Source organism: Bombus pyrosoma, linkage group LG10, assembly GCF_014825855.1.
Source record: "Bombus pyrosoma isolate SC7728 linkage group LG10, ASM1482585v1, whole genome shotgun sequence".
NCBI lineage: Eukaryota > Metazoa > Arthropoda > Insecta > Hymenoptera > Apidae > Bombus > Bombus pyrosoma.
The window spans coordinates 15,049,259-15,066,039 of NC_057779.1; the positions used below are offsets into that span (position 1 = coordinate 15,049,259).

Genomic DNA, 16,781 nt, shown 5'->3' on the forward strand with positions numbered 1-16,781 from the left:
TCAATTATTGGTGTTACGACGATTTCTTCGGGTAACATCGAGGAATCTAATCGAAAACGTCGCTCGTGAGACAAAGAAACTTTCTTTAACTACGCGATACTTGGACCATTTTTCTTTGTATCACTAGGTTGCGTAGCGAGTTCGATATTTCTTCAATGGAACGTTGGCGATCACTGTGCGAGATTTAGGTAATCGATGCATGTGTGCATTATTCTGTCAAATTAATCTTTGCAAATACATTAACACGTTCGTCACCCAGCGTGATTCGGCTAAATTTCCTGCGGGGCCCAAATCCGACCGCCGGTACGCAGAACCTAAATAAAGCGACACGCGGGAATTCATTGTTTATCGCCTTCGATTCGTTGTAAAGAAAAGATTATTTAGTTCTGAAATGGAGAAAGTGATAAGCTTCCCAGCTAGACTATTCCGAGGGATCTCATGGCAGATATCTCAGATCTTTCATTTAGTCGAGAAGCATACTTGTGGGACGTACATCAGTGATTTTTTCATCCTCAAAATGTTCAGTAAACGGCGTGAAAATATATTTGAAAGTGAGGAGAGTAGCGACGACGAAGTCTACGACTATTGTTCGAAGTGCCCAAAATCACCTCAATTGTGTTTGGAATGTTTTAACAGTTACCACGCGATATAGCATAATGTAATATTTTATCCAGAATATAAATTAATAAAAAGTATGGTATAATGCGTTTTTAATATTTTCATGTCGTATATCCTTTATATAATATCCTATATTTAATTAACTCGATCAAGAAGAGCGTCATCCATACTTGGGTGACGGGGCCCCCACGGAAGTATACCCGTCACATAGTTAAGCAGCTCGTTTACTAGTAACTTTGGAGATTTCGTTGTCTTATTAAAAACTTTAGATGCGTCTTTTATCAGCATCCTACACTTGGTTTTGTAAATGGATCAGGTAGCTCATCTACTCCATAGCTTCAAGGACTTCGTCGTTTTATCAAAAAATTTACGTACGTTTTTTTCCCCAGGATTAACAGAGTTGGGGAGAATTGGAGAAATTTTTGCGAAAAAGAAATGGAGAATATTTCTTATTTATTGTGCGTGTACGTACAACTTGGACTCGACTCACGCGACTGTCCTACCCATGTGCAATCTCAAAAGCTGACAATTAAACTACATACGATTTACCAATTACATCGACTTGTTCTAACATTTTTGAATCCGATATGTTCGCTATAAATAAATATTCCACTACGTTTAATCATCGCGATGATAATCATATTAAATATTTAATCATAATTAACACTAGAACTACCACACCAGTCAAATCGACCGGTTTCACAGTTTTATTTTAAAATTCGTACTTCATTTTATATTTTTTTCCGCGACTTTCGCAACGATAACTAAAAGAATAATATAATGAATTTTATTTTGTTTTTTATGTATTCAAACTGAAAATAATTTTGTATCAAAGCTACTTATACCAATACCAGTAAAAATGACTGGTACTTGTCAAAGTGTAAAAGGGTGCTGCAATCTGTTTATCGAACCTCAATTAACCATTTTCCTCGTTTTGTACAACTTGCCACACGTTTTGAAAATTTTTCCCGCGTATCATTCGATATGACGATATCAGTTATCAGGAAAATTAGATCGCTAGATGCTAACGCTAGAAATACCACAGCAGTGAAAATGACTGGTTCTACAATTTTATAAATGTGTCAACCCTCGTTTAGGGATCTCAGATGGATTAATCCTTTGCACTCGAGGACCTTTTCGGTGGGGCGTAGCAGCTACTCCGGATGATTTAGCGTATACATGACGCGTGTCTTACAACTAGCGTAAAATGATTTTATATAGAAATTAACTTACAAAAAGAAATTATATAATTTCTACTAATTTATTTATATTTACATGTTTGGAAATATGATTTTGTAATATTAATTTCCATATTTCTTTTACGATAATTTATAAAGCATTCACCAAGGTGCACTCTTCAATATAATTGATCTCATTTTTCAACAGTTCAAAATCAAATTCATCTTCGTTTCAGCTAATTTCACTTCTGAAAACCATTTTTTAAGGGTTTTTAAACTATAATACTTTTTCCATGATCGTCGAATCCAAACTAACTTTGCAGACGTTGTCAGAACCATAGTTTCTGAGGCATATGAGATTAAATATTTGATCTCCATTTTAAAGTCTAACACTTTACACTTCCTAACGAAGAACATAAAGAACTAAGGAATCAATTTACCAACCAATATTGCACTCTCGTCAATTGCAGATGTCGAAATCTAACATAAACAGGGACTGTTGCTTCTCGCTCGTCACTGGAGTTGCAGCATGGAACGCCGTGGTGAGTGAGAGTCACCTTTCGAGTGCAAAGGGTTAATAATATCAAAAATCTACTACATAACATGGAATTGCTTCTGTAAGAAAGTAATAAATCAATAAATATAAAAATATTCTATCATTACGTATTTTTTAAAAGACCAGTCATTTTGACTGGCTTTGGTAGAAATAGCTTCGTGTTAACTATCGATAGTTCTAATGTTAACCCTTAGAGTGCTGAATACTCGGAACCTATGCCACCCGTACGGACGGCGCGCGGCCAACGCTGACGATCGTTGTGGACTGAATGCTTTTTCGTTATACTGAACTCTGTTGATTGACTATTTAAAGCGCAAATCGTAATAAGTTATAGTAATTCTTTTGCACGAGATTAAATGATCCAAGAGCGTTATTTTCTAGTATTAATTATTTATTATAAACATTGAAATTTACAATAAACTACAATTTGGGTAGTAAACTAGAAAACAATAAACTAGAAAACTAAATTTGGTAAATATAACACAAGTTAATAATTCAGTTGTGCATGAAAAATTTCAAAACAATGATCGATACATAATCCGACATCGCATTTTCTGTCGTTCCTTCTCTTATTTTTCAAACAAACAACACATTTTCTTCTTGATAATTGTGTTGTACCGGCACGATTATTCTACCAAATGTCCAAATTGGACAAATTGTGAATGCAAAGTATTAAATAAAAAAAAAAAAGGAAAAGACAGTTTCTTCGAACGCGGCATTAACATTGAAATGCATTTATATTTATCTCACACAAACGTAATAGTATCACTTCTGCGTAGGTGCTCGGAAATATTGACAAACGCATATATGCGTCCTTAGTCCACAGCGATAGCTTTCGCCAGACGCATATATGCGTCCTTAGTCCACACTGATGACTTTCGCCAGACGCATATATGCGTCCATAGCACTCTAAGGGTTAAATACATAATCCTAAATCCAGTGTTTCTGCTCTGCCACGAGGAAAGTCTGTAATCTGATCTACAAAATAACAAGCGATACTTTTATATCAAATAATCGTAATATTCGTTTTCTCTCCTGCTTCTCCGCTGCTGTCATTAAATGATTGAAATACAATCGTAAGTTGCTGTAATATTTTTCGAAATGTATCGAAGTCGAACAAGCTCATTGCACAACTGACCATTTTTATGTCGAAACTCGGTAGACTATGCAAGATCACTTCCTTTGTCATAAATTACATCGCAGACGATTTTTCGACTTATGATTCCAATATACGTTTTCTAATGTGCTTTCGATGAGCAGTATTCGTATATGGAAATGCGCGATCTGATAAAATGAAATAAATATTAAACAGCAACAAGAAGCAGAAAAAGAAATAATAAGCCGGTTATGCGCGACTGTTAACGGCTAATTAATTCTGAATTATACGGGCGCGTAATAAATCATCTACATATTTTATTTATAAGATGTCGGGTTGGCATAGGCAAATCGATCCTCTTGAAACCTACTGATCATTTGCCATGCAAATAAGTATTTCCATTAGTTATGTATATTGACAAAGACAAAGTAATAGAATTTAAATAGAAAACTAAAAGTCGTTAAACGCGTCATTGCTATTATTTATCGTCGTGTTATATGTACGTAATTTGTCATAGGATGAGCATTTTAAGGAGAAATATCCTTCATCTGATATAGAAAATATTAAAGCCAATAGAATTTTATATTTTTAATAGTTCACAGCATTTAACATTGATGAACGTGAAAGCTCGCGTTGAAATACCAGTACGACGATAAAAATTAGAATTACGGAAAATGTTGTAAGTAGATTGTACTTACTTAGAACGTGAAATTCATAAATTAAGTTCATTCAAATTTGCTATCGCAAAAATAAAAGGAAGGGAAGATTAATTAATTCGAGAAGCAATAATTTTGCAAATGTAATATCCAGATATTGTACGACGTAAAATAAAACACAGAAACATATTTCTCATACATATTTCATTCACGACCTTCGTTGTGTCTCCCTATTTTTCGATATTTTTTATACCTTTCATAATTTTCAATTGCTATTGCTATATCGATAACGTCTTTTTATTACTAACAGCTCAGGTGTGGAAGCGAGACCAAAGCGAAGGAACACTGGAAAGAGGAGGGAGAAAAAAGATGCAGATTATGTGAAAGGGAAAAAGAGGACCTGAGACATGTAACAGAAGAATGTAAAATAACCGGAAGACCAAAAGACATGGAAAAAACACTGAATGAGAACGGAGAAGGACTAACAGAATTAAAAGCAATAATAGAGAAGAGAAGGGCAAGGGCAATACAAGACGGGGAGGAAGGACAAGAAGGTAGCACAGCAAGGAGGCAAAAGACCAAAGGACAATAATGTGTAGTCATAAGTTGCAATAGTTTGTAGTCATTAGTTTTAGCGACTAGAGATAAGAATATGCCAAGGAGTGCGATACAATAAATGTAAGAAATGTGAACCGAAAGTTCGTCCAAAGCCGAAAGGCACGGACTAAAAATAATAAATAAAAATATTACTAACAGCTCTTTACTTGTAATTGTTGCTTGTAATTAAATAAAATAAGACTACGGATATTTATATATTTACAGAGAATTCGAAAATGTAAAAGTACACAGAGTGCACCCGCTAATCAAAAATATATAAAATATTGTGAGTTCACAGCTTATGCTGTTCAACGAACGAATCTCTGTTCAAATTTCGCTGCTTCTGTTGCATTTATAAAAATTTTCGCCAACATTCACGATCTGCACCAAACGTTTAAAATGTTATCCTTTGATAACAAGGCAAACTATAGTGGGATCAATTTACTATCAGGTTTTAGCAGAAAAGAGGGCTTCTGGCAGAAGGTTAAGCTCGCGTGGATCGGGAAACGAATGAAGGATTAAAAAGGAATTACGTGGCCGTATCCGTTCAAGACATATCGATTGCGTTGAAACGAAAAAACGCCGGCAGCATGTAGCTAGCGTCGCTTTGTTGTGACTTGTAACAGCATTGCGTAATAAGGATCGAGAATTCGTAGCTAAAAAAGAAACGACTGCTCGTTTCTGTATAATTTCTACCGGCTACTGTTTGTCGACCGTACGAACAATCTTCGATTGTTCTTTCGTAAGAAGCCTACCGTTTATTCGTCGTCCGTGTAACTCGATCGACGTAGTAATTTCCTTCGAATCGATCAGTCGCAATGACTTGGCCGTTCAAACATCGACTACCAGCTCAGCCTAGAAACAAGGCTTCTTATTCGACATAACTAATCGAATTCCGCGAATGCGACAGAGGCTTCCGTCAGATCACCGGAGAATGCCGAGCTTGGAATGGTAAACGTTTGCATTATGCTATATAACGCGTGTTTCCTAGTTCCTACGTATTTGTCCATTTCGCAAAAGCCGTCTCTCTGTTCGGACGTTGATTAACCCTCGATATTGACGTCTAGGCGTCTGCTAAAATTAACTTCACCTGCGGAGTAATCGTCTCTCGATGAAACTGAAATTTTTATTTTATTGTCTGGATGTAGAGGGGAACTTTGGAAGCTCCGAAGCTTAATTATGAATTATATTATTGTATTTAATTAGACTTGTTTTATTCGATTGTTACGAAAACGATATATTACTAAATGAAATAATAATATCGAAAAATTGAGGCAGAGAGGGAGGAAGGGGAGGAGAATCGAATTGAGAAAACAGAGAGTAATTTAAGATACAGATATGAACAATACCGTGAATAATTATAAACTGAAGCCTATTTTTAAATTTTTCGTGATATCGAAACCAAGTTTGAGGAAGTCGTTTACACAACTTGGTATTACAACATAAAGCAAAACTGAAGATACAACAAACAAAAATTCTCTTCTTCCGAGGTCTGGAAGAAATGAAATCTCTGAAAATTATTCTCTTTGGCTGTGAAGCGGTATAAACTCAGCGTTAATTTTATTACGTTTTCGTTCAATGTTTAGTGGATTTTTCTCTATTTTTTTATTGCTTCTACTAATCCGTTAGCTACTCTATCCACTAACCTATTTAAAGTTTCCTTTCGAATATCCGCCCACGCGGATTTTATTCTTTTTCCAAGCTCCACAATACTTTCTTTTAGTAGCTTGCTTCTTCTGATCGTGAAATTTTCTCGCTAGAATTGCCCACAGGTGCTCGATCGGGTCCACATCAGCACTCAATGCTGGTCATCGTAATAATTCCATGCCGAAATTGTGAAACCATCTTGCTGTAGTTGCGGTTGTACGTAGAGGAGCATCGTCTCGTTGAAAAACTGTCTCTTTGTCTTCTATTTCCCTCACGAAATTTCTATAGCGTTCAATTTATCTTTTACAAGACAACTTCATTTAACATATCCAGGCAGGATCAGTCGTTTCTCGAAAATATCGAAAAAATAATACACAGTTAGCGTGTTTGAGTCTGCGATTATTCACAACACTGTACATAGGTAGATATTATTGTTAAGATTTATTCATTATGTATGAGTCTTTGGTTATGAGTAAGTTTATGTCTATTTTTCTAGTTGCTTACGCGCAGCCTGCAAGGTTATTGTTCTATTGTATCTTGTAGCATAAATAATTCTATTCTATTCTATTCTAATTGAAACAATTTTTATAAAACGTCGATGTAATAAATAGGAATATTTCGCAAATTTATTAACACCACAGCGTCGATATACAATCCGGGAAAATATGGCAAGCACATTTTTGGAGACTTTATAGCTTTCATGCCGCTCGATGGCTGAAAGAAAGACTTTAATATGAAGTATATGAAGTGCACACGTAATATATGAAGTATAACACACGGAGGAAAGTATCGTACCTTAATAGTCACGTTGTTCTTCAACAGATAAAACAATGCATTCGCAATTTTATAAATTTTGTCAGTGCATTAGTTTCGGTATGTGTTACAGAGAAAATAATAGAAAATTCACTTTTCGTCCCTTTCACGGTGCTCAATGGCTAAAAAGGAGATTTTAACACGTTGACTGCCAGACGAATTTTCCATAGTTTGCCCAAGGCGCCGACGTGAACTTTTCATTATGCAATGCATATTATGTTGAAATATTATTTGCAGCAAATAAAAGAGTTATAAAATCATGCTTGAAGTATTTTTCGTGGTGAGGGCCACCGGTGACCCCCACGGCGTTGTAGACAATTATTGTCCTTTTTTCAAACAATCGTGCTATGTACTTTTAATATTTGCTGCGTCGCCGGTCACCGGTGGCCCCCACGGCGCTATAGCCAAGTCGGGCGCCGGTCACCGGTGACCCCCATGGCAGTCAACGTGTTAATATGCAGATGAATCGCGTAATGTACGAAGCGTAACGAACAGAAGCAAGCACACATTGTACTTTAACACCCCGTTCTTTCATAATCACATTTTCCTGCAAGAGTTACATCAATGCACTCGTAAGTCATCAGATTGAATTCTGTTTGAGAAACAATTTGTTGTAGAGCTTCTGCTTAATTCTATGAGTTACAGCACGGAAATGTTCTACGGTAAACATCGATATTACTCGAGATGTTTCATCTTGCAACACCGACAATCGACAGATGTCTCGGAGAAAGCAAAGTTGCGTTCGTTTTTTCTATTTGTTGACAAAGTGGAGAAAATATATTTACAACTGAAACCATCCATTTTTTACCTTGCGCCCGTTAAAAAGTCATGAGAATTGAATGAAACGTGTAGACATTACATTGTACATTAACATACACAGTTTACGTAACGAGCAAACTTGACACGACACGTCGAGAAAGAGCTGAATTATACTTCCTTGCGTTCGTTTCATGATGTAATGACAATATGGCTTCGAGGAAGACTGCTATCCGCGTTATGTGTGCCCCACAGCTATTACTTAACCTCAAGTTTAGCTTAATCTGGAGTTTACGAACTAACTTCGTCGGATTAATATACCGATCATGTAGCATGATAATGATCAAATATTGCGAACAGGTAATTAGTTATCTGAAGGTATTAGGTTTATCTTTAAGAAATGTATATAACAAACGAATAAAGCGTTAACTTTTGAATAGTAACAATGGAACTGAAGAATATTAAAAAAATATACATGTAAATTCTACAGAATCCAAACTACGCGCCAATCGACATTTTCTACTTTTCTTTTGTTTTACCGGCGGTCATTTGCTGAATGGAATAGATCACGAGAGAAAAACGGTAATTTAGGACTCTCGATTTTCCAGGTAAAATTTCTAGTAGATTTGTTATTAACTGTTATTGCATTTGATTTTAATTATTCCTAAAATAAACCCAATTTTCCCTAAGGATTTACATTGTTAGATATATATTTTTTTCCTTTTTTATAATATATAATTTATTATATATATATTTTTTTAATGTTCAATAATAATAATCAATACTGTTTTAATCTTAACAGTTCAACAAAAGATAAGAGAACAGGTTTTCAATTTCCTAATGTGCAACGAAACATACTTTTAAGCTGTATCTTCTTTTACCAAAATTACCTATGAAATCTAAATAGCCATAATTACCAAATATCGAAGCATGCGTTATCGATATCGATATAATAATCGAACTAAATAGGATGTGATTGTTCGTGAAACATTTATGCATCCAAGATAGATCAATAAGAAGAATAGAAAGTGAAATTTCATGAATACTAATTCAATCGGTCGCTTATTTCAAACATTCTTTTTTAATAATACCATTAAGAATTTTTATCGAAAGAATCCTATAGAAATCAGGAAAATATAAAAAGCTTCCAAAAATCGTATTTCCCATCGAGGAAGGAATAATAATAATAATAATAATAATAGGAAGAAAATAGAAGCGGATGTAAAAGTAAACATACATAATTCAACAGAACGAAAAAGAATATGTTTTCTTGCTTATCTGCTCTTTTAAATCATCCTTATTGGTATTACGTACAGTAGTCCATGTAAGCGTAAACGTATCATATCCTCTTCCTTAATATAATCAAGAAACACTTTGGAAGAGAAAGATGAATAATTCCAAAGAATATCATATCCGCAAGATGACAAATTTTTTGCGGGCGCAGTACAATGCACAACGTGTGTACATTTGAGAATTGCAATATTTTCCTCGTATTGTTTTACGTAAGCGATGATCGAGGTAAAGCGATCGAGAAATAATTAGTTCGCGAAATACTTCAAGTAAATATATCATCGTTTAAAGATGATTTGAATTGCGAAATATTTTCTGCTTACAGCTGTATCTGATTTTATCTGTCCTTTTAAATCTTCTAGAAAATCTCTAGGCCGCAGATATATCTTATTCTTTTCATTAGTTTTACGCTGCATTACACGAGATTAAAGAGAGACGTAATCTGACATACTTGAAAATAAACGTTTCCACGTAAAAAGAAAAATATTCCTCTTATCAATACGCGATGCTTTCCTCTCCATCTGTTTTCATGAAAGAAGCATTTATTTCGTGCAATACGCGTTTCTCTGTTTACGATAGAAAGCTGTAGAACACCAAATGAAAAAGACGTTGAATAATAAATCCGAGTTTACGCGAGAGAGCATGTAATCAAGCTTGCACACACGTATAGAATTATAATCCGAAATGTATTAGAAACCGACATTCATTCGAAAGTTGCTAGACGTTGGAATTACTCGTTCTGAATTTTCACTGCATACATTAGATTGGCTGGCAACTGATTTACGAGGGTCTCGTCAGACTGGCGTACATCGAAAATTAAATTTTCCAGGCCCCGGTATCTTGCGAAGAATTTTCTGGCGCCGTTATCTTCATCGAGGAGGAAAATCGCGCCATTATCTGCTTCGATATACATAGGGTTAGTCAGCTACTTTTATTCCCACCACTTTCCCACGAGTAATAAATTTATAAACAAGATAGAAGCTTCACGGCAGACCCAGCAATTTTTCCAACGTTCCGTGTGCTTTTTGCGTAATGGAAAAAAACATGAATATTTTTTAACTGTCAGCTACGTATAATTTTCTTTGCGTTATATGAAAACGATTAGTAAGATAAATTCATTGACTTGCAATGTATTATAATAGGATTATTAAAACACAAAGTATATAAAATACAAAATAATAGAAAAATTACGTGAGCACTTTGCAACGTCAATAATAATATTATTGTAAGATATGATTGCTTTAACTGTTTGAAAAATTCTATAGTTTTGGACTCTGAATTCGCTGAAAGCTTGAGGAAATTTTTCGTTTTTATATTTCAATGATACTATCCTGTCGTATTTTATTATACATTATAATACATTGTAATATATTATTTATTTGTATTATGTAACATTGACATATATCTCTTTGTAATTATTATGCTCAAGGGATTACAGCGAGCAATTTAAAAACGCTTAAGTATCATTTACAACTTAAAATATCTAATCAGAACATCGTATCTTTATGTTTTCTATTTTTCTCACAAATCTGCCATTTACGAATAAACGCTAAGAACCAACAGCTTAACTGTTTATGAGACGTACAGCATAAAAAATGCTGGTGGAAGTTGGTGCAATTTCCTGAGATGATTTTCTTGTTTCAAGATTCCAGGAAAAGTTCATTTCCGCGTAAAAATCAGATACGTCTTGAGCTGCAATCTGTTTCACAGTCGTACGCGTTGCGAATTGTGCTTTCCGAGCTCGAGCCACGAGAAAAGTTTGCATGAATGACTATTTGCGTCCAATATAACACGCACGAAAATATACACAGTAACGATAAAACTTTATTACACTCTTTTGAAGTGGGTGCAGTGTGTTAAAGGAAGAAAAACAAATGTCACTTTTATCTGAAAATGTTACGTTCTCTTTCCCTTTTGAAAACAAACTTCGCTACTATTGCAAACGTTCAAACAAAAAGAAACGAAGTTCAACAAGCGCGTTATAAAGTAAACTAAAGGCTGGGAAAAAAATTTGCGTAGTGAACTTTCACATGCCTGCACACACGTACATTTATATAAAATGTAAGAAGAAATATTCCTACAAACCTGAACTCTTTCCACGATTTTAAGGTTTAAGAAGAACGAAACGTTCGAAGACGTTAAATATAAAATAACTAAATAAAATAGATACAATGTAACGAAAAATTATTTCATATAATAATTCTTTTAACAATTATTATTTTATTTTATTTATTTCTTGTTGAAGAAACCAAGCCTATGCCTCTATGAATTACTCTTTAAAAAGTGACTGTAACTAACCAAACAAAAAAAAAAAGCAGAATATCGCTGTCCACCCACATTTAAATAAACTGGTTGTCGTGTCTCTCTCCCACTCACACCACAATCCATGCATGAAGCAACATTTGCAATACATATAATTCAATTTTTGCAGCCACATACACACACATACTGCTCACAGTAATCCAACGTTATACCTTAAATTAAATATATATAAAAAAAATACTTCTGATTTCAGAGATTCAGTAATTTTCAGAGAAATTGGAAACGCAGCCTTTTTGAAGAGAATGAAATACAAAGTTGCAGCTCCTACGTGTTTGGTCGAACATCCTGGCTCCTAACCTATAGCTTGTGCTCACGTTTAATTTTCTCGAAACCAGTTAATCTTTGATCATTTCTTAAAACAGAATGTCGAGAACCATGATAGATACAACGTTAATCTAACCATACTTCTGTGAAGACGCGCTCTATAATATGTAGTGTTATGTAACACGAAAACTACTGTACATCATATCTCATCTTAGACCGCAACAAATTTGCTGCTGTTAGATCATAATTTAATGGTAATTACACCAGCGTAAAAGATTTCAGACTAAAACGCTTTAATTAAACATTGCGATTGTTAACATCTTCAAAACAGACTAATCTTGCCGAAAAATTATGACGCTATAATTATTATTTCGACTAATTATAACTAATTGTTTCAATCTATAATTAGCACTGAGTCGTTAACAACCCACTATAGCGATTGACGTAATTGTGAACAGTCGGCTAAAAAATATATTCCTCTTGCTGATGCTGAGATTGATGCATGGAAAATATATTTTTATTGTACGCGCATAATATTCGTATTTGCGTATTGTATGAATCTACTGCTTATAGTAACAGTGATATACGTATATCGATGTATTCGTCAACTTTCTCGTATAATTCGAGAATCATGTGCATCCTGTGCACTTTCTCCAAAATGGAAAGTACCGAGCCACTCTTCGCCACGGTGCAACAATTATTTTGCATTGAATTACGAGTTCAAGATACTGATCCATCGCTTACGCAAGTTTATTACGCTTTTGCATTTGTTTAGTCTTCATTATATCGACTGCTTACTGCACTGAATATCAATGTCGTCAGTAAACAGCAGATTTTTATGCAAACTCGGCTTTCTGAAATAATTCGAAAAATAGAGTCTCTGTGGAAAATTGTTTCACCTACGAAATGTTACGCAAACCACCATATTTTGCATATTTGACACGTTTTCTTTATATCACGTAGATTTTGCACAATTTTGCGCCTTCAAATTTCCCACAAATGAATAAAAATCCGCCTAGTCGTAAGCAATGATTACGAGAAAAAGAACACTAACACGACGACTGCCTACGTACTCGACAGATTTTCACGTAAGAAGAGAAACAAACTTGTGGAAAGAAGTTCGAAACGAATGAATTTGGGCTTTAAACTGAAATACTTTTTCTGAAAGATAAAAGCACGTTTGAAACATCATTTCAAACGACACGAATATAACGACACAATGCACGAAAGAATAATCAAGCAGTCAAAGAAAATCGAATATCGATATGTATTTAAAATAATATATTCGGAGCAGGAAATTTTATTTGTTCCTATTGAACAGCGATAATTTTATCTTCCGTAGAGTTTATTAATAAGCGCTCGTTGATTCCAGTAAAATTAGATGAGAGCATAAAAGCAATCGAACAAAAGAGGCGATTGCGTGACGAGAATTTAACAAATGTTAAAATTTCAATTGAAAGAACACGAAAAGCACGAAACGTAAGAGCAACGCGAAGAAAACAAAGAGACGTTGAAACGCTTGGGTTTCGAGCTCTATGAAAAAACTAACAACGTGAATATTATACTACGAACTGGATAAGTCACAGCGAAGAAGAAGACGTTGCAACACGGTCGTTTGCTCGTGAATGTTCGCTAGACTTCGCTGTTTCCTCTTATCAGAGTAAGTTTAAAAAAAGTCTTTGTCTAAGGTTCTCGACGTTTTCGCGATCGATAACACGACAACAGCTTAATATCCTCTTGAAAAGAAAATGTTTCGTTGTTATGCATCCTTATTTTCCTGCTTGTTATCGAAAGAATATTCTGTTACTAAGAAACAATCTCGTTGTTATTCTGTATACCCAGCGATGTACTTTTTCATGCATCGATCGATGTAACTCGTTGCTTTTGCAAAAATATTCATTAACCCTTTCGCTTCGGGTGCCGCTTATAGGCGGCGCCGGCTAGAAGATGACCTGCGGGTACGAGTGCCGCTTATAGGCGGCGACCACGCGACGATCGGCACCCCATATATCAGGCATACACCAGTGTCATCTGTAGTTAATAATATATTTTTTCGTTACCAGCAGAACATTTTCTGTTGATTTTATTGATATATTGGATTAATCGCTTCTTAAAAGTTACTCATTGTTGAAGCATCAAAACATTTCACGCGATATATTTCATATATCCAAACGATGGTATAGTGTTTCATGCGCCTCCGTACAGGCAGAGCACTTAGGCGGACTGGACGGCCGAAGCGAAAGGGTTAAACTATCGATGCGGTAAATCATCAATTCAAAAGATGTTTGAACGTCGTATGCAGTGGGTCACGAAACTATTCGAACGTTCCTAGAAACATTTTATGTTCGTATTATACAATTTGTACAACATATTATACATATTGTAGAATTTTGAAATTTCATTAGCACCGTAACGAGATGCGACTATCGAGATTACGTTGGTAAAATCTGAATGAATCTGAAAATTCATATAAAAATTGCGAGATATTTATTGGAAGCATACACTTTGCAAAGATCACCAAACTGTTTCAACAGCCCATTATTCGTTGTATTAATAAGCCACCATATGTAGAGAGACCATCTGGTGCCAATTGTTGCTAATAAATAAATGTTTAAGAACTGTATAAATGAACTTGAATACTACTCAATTTGTATACCAAAAAGCAATATCAATAAGTCTATATACATGCACAATAAGTGTCTTGTAACTTCAGTATGCATTTTCTGTTCGCTTTCAAATGTTCCTATTATAATCAAGACAGTCGCGTCTCGTTACAGTAATCACGAAATTTGTAAAAAGTTTCATACAACGTATCCGATATATTCGTAAAATACCTTTGCGAGACGCCGTATATTGACGAAATTGTAGGGGAGAATCTCACGCTGTTTCTTTAACTACAAGAGCAAACATCTATTAGGTTAAAAGCGTTCAACCGTTTCTTGCTGTTCGGTAAGCGAAACAACTCTAATCGATGCTCGATACGAACGAGTAGTTGTTGGCGTGCAGCTGCTTCGTTTGGTACGAGGACATTTTCACGAAATCGTTAACAACGGTCAAGGATCTGTCGTTCGTCACTTTGTCCCGATATTAGCAGACAATTGGAAGCAGAGTACAATGCTGGCAAATATAGAATATCGATATTATGTAGGTAGTTGAGTGGGTGGAAACAATGAGGAAGATACAAACCAGTGAGCACAGCGCCGACGAGCATGAAGAGAAAGCCGAATGCCGGAAGAGCAATCTGGCAGTTCGCAGCTATTACAACCCCAGCTACCATGAGACCGCCCTCGATCTTCTCCACCCTCAAGCGTGATATAGGGGTTGGACATTTTAATTTCGCCCCGAGTCCGCCACTCAGCGTACCCTCCTCAGCCGCCATGGTGCTGGGCCTGGAATAATAGATAAACAACAATGCTTTTAGTCAATTGCACCCACACAACAGGACGATACTGATTCTCAATGAGTTGGTAATAATGTTAACGAGTGACAATGGGAGCGACACGCTTTGTCTGCGACGACGATCCGAGCGTTGCCGGATAAAAGAAACACCACGTTCGACGATCGTTTGAAATTTAACAGGTTCTCTGACATTTTTACATTTATTTGTTTCGTCTGAAGGAAAATATACTCGGTGGCGATTAATTAATGATTCTTAGGCAATTGGGTGTATTCTATGTTCAATTATCGGCATGGAATCCTATTAACGTACAAATTGTATTCTATTATTATTTTATTATTTTTATTACTATGTTATTCTATAATATTATTATATTATTTTATTATCGTTGACATGTGGTCAGATTAAAACTCTCAAAGTCATATGTCTTGGAAATGTTCTGGAAATTAGGAAGTATCAGTAGAAAAATGAAGTAAGAATTAAATGCAAATAATAATTAATACCGTAAATATTTATATCAGAATTGTAAAATATACATTTCTTCGTCGAATTAAAATTTCTAGGAAAACACGAAACATGTGAGAGGAGCTGCTTGATTATTGTTATTGATCGTTAAAAAACGCGCATGTTACGAATTCATTTCGATGTTTTGAAAAAATATACGGAATTCTGAAAAAAAAAAAAAAATAGAAATATTACAAAGCTATAAAAAGAGCGTTTTAAAACAAAAATAAAAAAAATTCGCGGAAAAAAAAAGTGGGCTCAGCCGGGATTTGAACCCGGGACCTCTCGCACCCAAAGCGAGAATCATACCCCTAGACCACTGAGCCGCTCTGTTTATTCTTTGCTATACTTTCATCACAAGTTGAAACTCGTACCAAAAAATTCTACTATTTTCCAAATTATTCTTTACACGTGTTACCTACTTACGTCAAAACGATCCAATTACAAGAAAAACCTTTATACGTAAATATAAACGTACATATAAAAGAAGAAAGACATTATCTCAACATAATTTTGATCGTTTCTTCCAACTTTACTTCTGAAAAGATTATGAGGACGATTCTTATGTTTATAGAGAATGTTGTATGCAAAAAATATATTTTTGCAAAAAGGTTGCGAAAATGTGCACGGGCTCAGCCGGGATTCGAACCCGGGACCTCTCGCACCCAAAGCGTGAATCATACCCCTAGACCACTGAGCCCCTTAGCGGCACAGATTTCGGGGTACAAAATTCTGACTGGGAGGAATTTTACTTTATAAAATCCCTTTTCCTTGTTAATTCGAAAACTGTACTTTGTTAGACTCTTTTACACTGCTATTATTCCAATAAGAATATCTTGTGCTTATTACGTATATATATTTCGTATATTCTACGAAATACGTACGTTTCATACGTGTGTAAGTTACAAGCGAAGAGTTTCTTACTTTTAACGAATATAAGTAACACGTACTTTCTATAAAATAGGAAATTACAGGGAAACGATTAATTGTTTGAAAGGAAAATTTTCTTCTAGAAAGAAGACTTCTTCCCTTGAACATATACAAAATGTTTTTAAGGCCTTTTAAAAGCATAAAATTGAAGCTTAAA

General features: G+C 35.1%; 1 protein-coding gene and 2 non-coding genes across 7 annotated transcripts in view; all 3 read right to left on the reverse strand.

Moving 5' to 3' along the window:
• Positions 1-16,781, reverse strand: part of LOC122571792 — a 215,792-nt gene that overhangs the window by 123,716 nt on the left and 75,295 nt on the right. For all 5 annotated transcript variants that reach the window (XM_043735942.1, XM_043735944.1, XM_043735943.1 and 2 more), the window contains exon 2: positions 14,980-15,182. In XM_043735942.1, coding sequence (XP_043591877.1) covers positions 14,980-15,182 — 203 coding nt within the window. The remainder of the gene's footprint in view (positions 1-14,979; positions 15,183-16,781) is intronic.
• Trnap-ugg lies at positions 15,949-16,020 on the reverse strand. The gene has a single exon. It is a non-coding gene; the product is annotated as a tRNA-Pro (tRNA).
• Trnap-ugg lies at positions 16,323-16,394 on the reverse strand. The gene has a single exon. It is a non-coding gene; the product is annotated as a tRNA-Pro (tRNA).